This window comes from Babylonia areolata, chromosome 20 (assembly GCF_041734735.1).
Source record: "Babylonia areolata isolate BAREFJ2019XMU chromosome 20, ASM4173473v1, whole genome shotgun sequence".
Taxonomy (NCBI): domain Eukaryota; kingdom Metazoa; phylum Mollusca; class Gastropoda; order Neogastropoda; family Buccinidae; genus Babylonia; species Babylonia areolata.
In genome coordinates, this window is record NC_134895.1 from 22,803,813 (window position 1) to 22,811,312 (window position 7,500).

The 7,500-nt window shown below is 41.7% G+C and overlaps 1 protein-coding gene across 1 annotated transcript in view; it reads left to right on the top strand.

Annotated features, from left to right (window-relative positions):
• Nucleotides 1-7,500, top strand: part of LOC143294560 (somatostatin receptor type 5-like) — a 100,923-nt gene that overhangs the window by 32 nt on the left and 93,391 nt on the right. The window contains exon 1 of the mRNA XM_076605935.1: nt 1-256. This exon is cut by the window's left edge and continues 32 nt beyond it. Within this exon, the coding sequence (XP_076462050.1) occupies nt 1-256 (256 nt within the window). The remainder of the gene's footprint in view (nt 257-7,500) is intronic.

The following is a 7,500-nucleotide window of genomic DNA, read 5'->3' on the forward strand; positions in this document are numbered from 1 at the left end:
CGGCTACTACCATGCGGACACCTACAGTTACGAGTACTACTACGACTACAACGAGTCCGTCAACAACATCCCGCTAGAGGAGCTGGTCCCCGTGACCCTGACCTACTCTTTGACCTTGCTGTTGGGTCTGGTGGGCAACTGTCTGGTCATCTTTTCCATATCGTACTACAGGAAGATGCGGACCGTCACCAACGTGTTCCTCCTGTCCCTGGCTTCCGCCGATCTTCTGCTGGTGCTCGTCTGTGTGCCCATCAAGGTGGGTGGTTCTGTGTGTGTGTGTGTGTGGTGTGTGTGTGTGTGTGTGTGTGTGTGTCCATTTCTTTCTTCATCGTCACTTTTTCCTTCTGTGTGTGTGTGTGTGTGTGTGTGTCCATTTCTTTCTTCATCGTCACTTTTTCCTTCTGTGTGTGTGTGTGTGTGTGTGTGTGTGTGTGTGTGTCCATTTCTTTCTTCATCGCTGTCTCTTTCTCCTTCTGGTGGTGGATGTGTGTGTGTGTGTGTGTGCCGGTGTGTGTGTGTGTGTGTGACTTTAACTTTCTTCATCGCTGTCTCTCCTTCTGTGGGTGATTGTGTGTGTGTGTGTGTGTGTGTGTGTCAACATCACACGTTGCATGCAAGCAAGTACGCACGCACACATTACATTAAGATATCAGTCTAAACAGGTTTAAACATTTAAAACCAGAAGACGCTCCATCCAAAACTCTGAAACTTCTCCCCCGATGCTTACAAAGAGACTGGGCGAAACAGGAATGGCGGGTAGGCGAAACGGGACAAAGAGTCAAACTCTCAAGCGGCCTACGTTAGTGGCGACACGATCAAAGGGTGGGCGGAACGGGAACGGGCGAATCGGACCTGCACCGTCTTCACAGCCTGGAAACTTTGACCAGAACCCAGTTTAGGTGCAGAAGAGATCGATCCGTTCACGTCAGTACTTTTGACGAAGTTAGCGAACAAACTTCGCTCTATGTGAACATCATTTTGCCATTTGGTACTAACAATCCTATATTGTAATAAACCTATGGTAGGTAACTGAAGAGAAAGAACTGGAATTTTGTTGTTGGATAATAGAGTGTATTCATTGTATAAAAAAAAAGGTAACTGGCAGACAGCTTTCTGGGAGGACTTGTGTTGAACGTTGCTGTGTTTGAGTCCCCTTTCTAACTGAAACAAATGTTCAAGGATAGGTTTCATCACTAAAAGAGGGAAGAAGAACACTGGGAGGTGGGGGTAGGGGGTTCAGGCAGGTGTCTTTACTCACCTTAAAACGGTGCTGTCCAGTGTATCACAAAGGGTTGTCATTCTGGAGCAGACAGGATTTGAGACACCAGTCTGTACACGCAAATACACACACACACACACACACACACACACACACACACACACACACAGCGGGGAGATATTCAATATACAAGTTGCAGTTTCTCGAGGAGGCGTCACTGCGTCAGGACAAATCTATAACATCTATGTACACTACACCACATCTGCTAGGCAGATGCCTGACTAGCAGCATAACCCAACGCGCTTAGTTAAGGCCTTGAGCGCACACAGTCATACACACACACACACACACACACACACATATATATATATCTATACATATATACATATATATCTGTATATCTATATCTATCTATCTATCTATCTATATATATATATATATATATATATATATATATATACACACCTCTTTGTATACCTATTACAATGGATTTTTCCTGCAGAGGTTTTCAAGAGGACAACACTCAGTTATGTTCCATGGGTGGTTGTTGTTTTCAGTAGCCATGCCCGTGCTGCACACGGGACGTCCGTTTATCGTCTCACCCGAATGACTAGACGCCCAGTTCGAGTTTCCACTCAAACTTGGGGAAGAGCGAGACCGGGATTCGAACCCACACCCTCAAGGACACTGTATTGGCAGATGAGCGTCTTAACCATTCTGCCTCCTCCTTTCACACAGAAACTATTGATGTAGAACTTTGGAGGGTGGAGGACGAAGAGGTGTAATGCGTGATGAGAAAGAAATGTGAGCTGCTGTCTCACACAAGAGAGAGAGAGAGAGAGAGAGATTAGCGGAAATGAAGGGAGAGGTTGGAGGAAATAGGTGAGTAGTGGGGTGGGGCACTGCAGGGGTGCTCTGACACTAACATATCTATTGATTAAGCCTTAGGCCCCAGAGGTAAGGATTGAAAATAACGAAACAATGGTTGATAATTCACATAATTATTTTCCGATCTTGAAAGCTTTATCGATACAAAAAGGAAAGACGTGTTTCAACAGCTTTGTTACTGGCGGCGAGGGATGGGGGTGGTGGAAGGTGAGACAAACAGATACACAAAGGAATTTTTGTTACAGATATTTCGCAATCGTTTAACTATATGATGGAGTCTCTCGTCAGCACGATGAATGAGGAGACGAAGTAAACTTCTTTTTTTTTCTTTTCTGGATCGGGTCCTCAAGCAGTAGTGAAGACATATCCTGGTTGGACACAACCGTCCTTATACTTTGTCAGGGAAAGGAATCCAGCCAGGGCCAAGGTCCCTTGTTTACGCCTCTTCTGTTTAGTTTGAAGAACTGTTCGCCTGTTTGGTTTAAAATGTTTAGCCATTTGACACAGACCAGTCTCGCGGTCTTTGTAGCGTCCAGCCTGGAGCCAGTTGCATTGCTTGGTTCTAACCTTTTGACAGTTACACGTGACTAAATGCCTACGTTGACCGAACTACACCATTGGTCAGTTCCATAATACACACAGTTAGTAGCGGGTTACGACCATACTAGGCTCTTCCGTCCGAGCAATGCAACTGGCTCTGTATCGCAAACAACTGCCAGCCTGCTCTTAACCTCTTGCTGTTTATAGTTAAGCTGCAGATCACGCTGTAGAACAATGTGATACCAACGGTCCATGTGTTATATACGTAAAAGAAGGAAAGATAAAATCTGAAAACAACATAGTATAATATGAAAATGCACAGTCGTTTGAAAGTCTACGGTATCAATACCTTGAATTAAGAAACTAATTTATCTGCATATTACTGAGTGACATAAGTGATATTAGGATCCTGAGCTGGTTCTTTGATTTTTGTGTGTATGTGCTATATATATATATATATATATATATATATATATATATATATATGTATGTATGTATGTATGTATGTATGTAGGTGTGTGTGAATCTTATGTATTGGTAAGCATTGTGGTATCCCCTCCCAATCTTTCTCTTCCCTTGTGCCATCCTCCATCACCCTCTTTCCGGTCTCTCTATTTGTATGCATTTGCGAGTAACATTTTTAAAAGACGCCAAAAAAAAAAAAAAAAAAAAGGAGAGAGAGAAGAAAAAAGACACTTGGACTTTGTTTCGTGGCATTTAAAGAACTCCCATAATCACTTAATTAGATTGATGTTCTGTGTTGGATTGATTTTGCTATTACAAAAAAGAGAACATTCATTTGAATGAGGCGGGGGGGGGGGGGGGGGGGGGGGGGGGGGGGGGGGGGGGGTGGCGGGGGGCAGTGCGTTCGGATTTTCTTTGCAGCGGAATTGACTCGCAGGGAACATGGATGCAGGCGCGTGAATAGATAGGCGTGTATTGTATTGTATTGTATTGTATTATTCCTGAGGTTTCTTTGTTTTTTTGTTTTTTGATAATGAGATCTGTTGTTGCAGGTAAACATTATAGATCTGTCTTGGCAGGTAAATGTTTCCCAGATAACCATCCGTAATTGTCTCCCCTCCTCGCTCGGTAGTAGAGCAACAACAACAACAACAAACACACACACACACACACACACACACACACACAAAGAAAAAGAAAACAAAAAAACGGACAAGCAAAACAAAACGAAACAAAACAAAAAACAAAAAAACATGATCACTTATCAGTCCCCTTCCGAGTCGTTCAAACTTTTTAGGGGTGTTTGTGCGCATACTTTGTGTGGAAAGCAGGTGTGTGTGTGTGTGTGTGTGTGTGTGTGTGTGTGTGTGTGTGTGTGTGTGTGTGTATTTAACAGATATTTACATGTTTCTTCTTAAGTTGCAAACAGGTGTGAGTAAAAGAGGTCTTAACTATAACATATGCTTGCTTCATCTGTGAATGAACAAATCGCTTGGCATATTCAACAATATATACACATGTATATATATGAACAAACCACTTGACGTAACAACAAACACACACACACACACACAGATAGAGATAGAGAGATAGAGAAAGGTATATATATATATATATATATATATATATATATATATATATATATGTAAGTCATATATATAGATAGGAGATGAATACATCTATATCTATGTAACGCCTCAGTATATATAGATAGATAGATAGATCCATACATCCATCCATACATATATATATATATTAATTACATTAGCCATTAATATATATACATATATATTAATTATATTAACCATATATATATATACTGAAAGTCAAAGCGAAATAGCTATAACGCCTCAATTTAGTCAGTATAATCATAATCGTGTTTTTTTAGTAGATGACGTATAGTTTAAATGTATATAATCGCTATTTTCGTTGATGAAGTGCGCGATTTGAATGAATTGGACAGGAGAAGAAGGACAAATTTTATATGAAGTCCTCTCGTAATATGCATATGTATACATATACTATATGTGTAAATGGTGTCTCCGCATGTAGAAGTTAATCGAAGGAAAAGCATTAAAAAAAAAAAAAAAAAAACGGTTGACAATTTACAATGAAATGTCGACACGGGGAGAGAGATAATCCTCCACCATTTAAGCTTCGTTCTGTTACGTGCTCTATGGTGGAGCATGTCCATGCTCTAAAGTGGAAATTCCCACACTACGACAGATACAATCCGATCATTGTTCGGTGTAAGAGTTGATGCAATTCCAATTTGAATCAGTATATAATTCAATAAAGAAAGAAAGAAAGAAAGAAACAGAAAATAGATTAAAAAAAAAAAAATTGCCAATACCAAAAGTCGTTAGCGTTGCTTGATACTGACTGGAAGAACGTCGGAGGTTCGAGCCCCGTCAACTATGTATGGTATTTTTCGGCCCGAGGCCGAGGCCAGCCCATAGCTGAGTGTGGTGTGGGTTCGAATCAAAGGGTCACCCACCTCACGGATGCGCTTCTGGTAAGTTTGCTCAGAGTTCTCAAATCAGAACAAGACAAGACACAGCAAGTTAATTTCATGTGCCTTCTGGGTGCATAGAAACGAAACACATGAACGTTTTTTACACACACCATCAAAACGAAAAGAGTGACGTTAAAAAAGGAAACAAATACAAAAGGCCCACACGCGCAAGCAGGCAAATACATATCAACAATCATTTTCCATCACATCAGACAAAATTCGATTCCCTGTCAATGTACAAAGTTTCATTGAAAAGAAACACGAACAGTAGGGACAATGCGTTAAGTTTAAAAACCATTCGTTTGTTTCTTTCACTAAACAGTTAATGGAATTTAATGGTGTTCGGCCGGGTTCACCAATGGTGTATCTATCTTTCGGACCAGGTTAATGTCTGGTTATGCCTGGAAGGAAGGCTAGAGTACAGCCTTGTCGCAAATATATTGACGTTTGTCCAGACCACCACAGGAGCATCATGATTTATCCTCATCCTCATCCTCATTGAATACAGTATAAAAACATCTCAAAGTTCCTTGGTCTTTCATGCCCTGCTTTCGTTGTGACCTCAGTGTTTTTTGCCTTACCACTTCCATGTGTATGCTCACAGTTCATGTCAAAGTCCTTGGTGTCGGCAGATTCCAAGGGGACCTGGAGGCGTGATGGTGGTCCCCAGTCAGGGGGTGGGGTGATGGGTGGGGGGTGGGGTAGGGGTACAGTCACTCAGGCGCATATTGCTGGGCAGATTGGCACTGTGTAACAGGAAACATGAATCTCCTGATGATAAAACACTGTGCTGAAATGTATTAATTTTACAGAGGGTTTATCTCACACCTGTATGTATAAACATTGATGCTTTCGTGGGAGGGATCATGTGCAGATAGGCACTTTATGTAAAACAGAAAACACGGTTTTTTTTCAGTGATAAACATAAAATATTGTGTTGAAATTGTGATGTTCACAGAGGGGTTTGCCTCACCTCCTTCATTATTCTTTAATGTATTCGTAAGAGAGATCATGCCATTATTACATACCTAGAGAGAAGAGGAGGAACAGAAGAAACATACAGACGAAGAGACAGACAGCAGAAGAAATAAAACAGACGGACAAGCTGACGAACGGAAGGACATTGGGCAGAGAAGAACGCCTCCGTATTTTACATAAGATGACGTAGTTTGCAGACAGCGTTGGCTGGCCTGCCGGTTGTCAGGGCAACCCCCTTTCGCCTGTCTTGAGCACACCATACATACAGACAGTGCGTGATACTCTGCTGACAACTTTCACTGCGTTTTTTGTGAGTGTTTTTTTTCTTCGTTCGTATCGGCCACGTGCGTGCCTGCGTGTATTGATCGACTTGCACCTACTTTGGGTAAATCCTGTTCATACTGGATCAGCCAGAAAATTAAAATTTGTAAAGAAAAAAAATCGGTCACCCCGTATTGGAAGACAATGACGCTGGTAAAGATACTGATTAAGTTCACGTTGTCCGTATCTGTAAATAGTAATCATTAAATTTACTGATAATCCAGACATGACGAATCTAATGGTGATGCTTATGGCTCAATCGCAAAAAAGGGTAATTTCAAGGCTGATCTCCCGTCACATTTTAAAACCAGTTGATGAACACAGAATAATGTGAAAAAGTTGCCTGAAACATTTAATGAACTAGTTCACTTACTTCTCATTAAAAACCACGTAAAACTGAAACCAACATATTCTGACTGTGTTAAAAAAATTAAAAAAAAGATCACTTCACCGACGTGAGTCTCTGACCCCATAAAATTCAAATCAAATGAACTTCCATCTTAGCTCCTCTAATTTGTCCATCTTAGCTCCTCCTCTGACCCTTATAAATACAGTTTTTTCCCATCAACCATCCCCGTCTGGAACTCCCTGCCTGCAACAGCAGCAGAGGCTCCCTCCTTGGCAGCTTTCAAGAGGGAGCTGAGCAAGATCACAGTTTAGTCCCCCCCCCCCCCCCCCCTTTTTTTTTTTTCCTCCCCGGAGGGACGCTGCGAGTGACGGTGGGAGGGAGTATGTATACATGCTCTTTCTCATTGTCACCCCCTCCGGAGGGAAAGATAGGTCTACTTAGGTTTTAGCTAGGTATTTACGCCTCTGCGCACACAGGTCATTAATAGTCAGTAATGACGGCTGACCTGCCAATTTGAAGATTGAAGATTGGAACGTAAACCTACAAAGAAATCATGGGGGGAGAAAACACTCAGCAAAACAGATCATCTAACAGTAAGACGCATATACTCATGTGTCCTTGACATTTAACCTATACATTTACATAGGTGTGATGATCTGACCAAAACAGATCACTCCGACCCCACTCCATTGCGGGCGTGTATTAACTACTCTGTCAGTCAGTGTT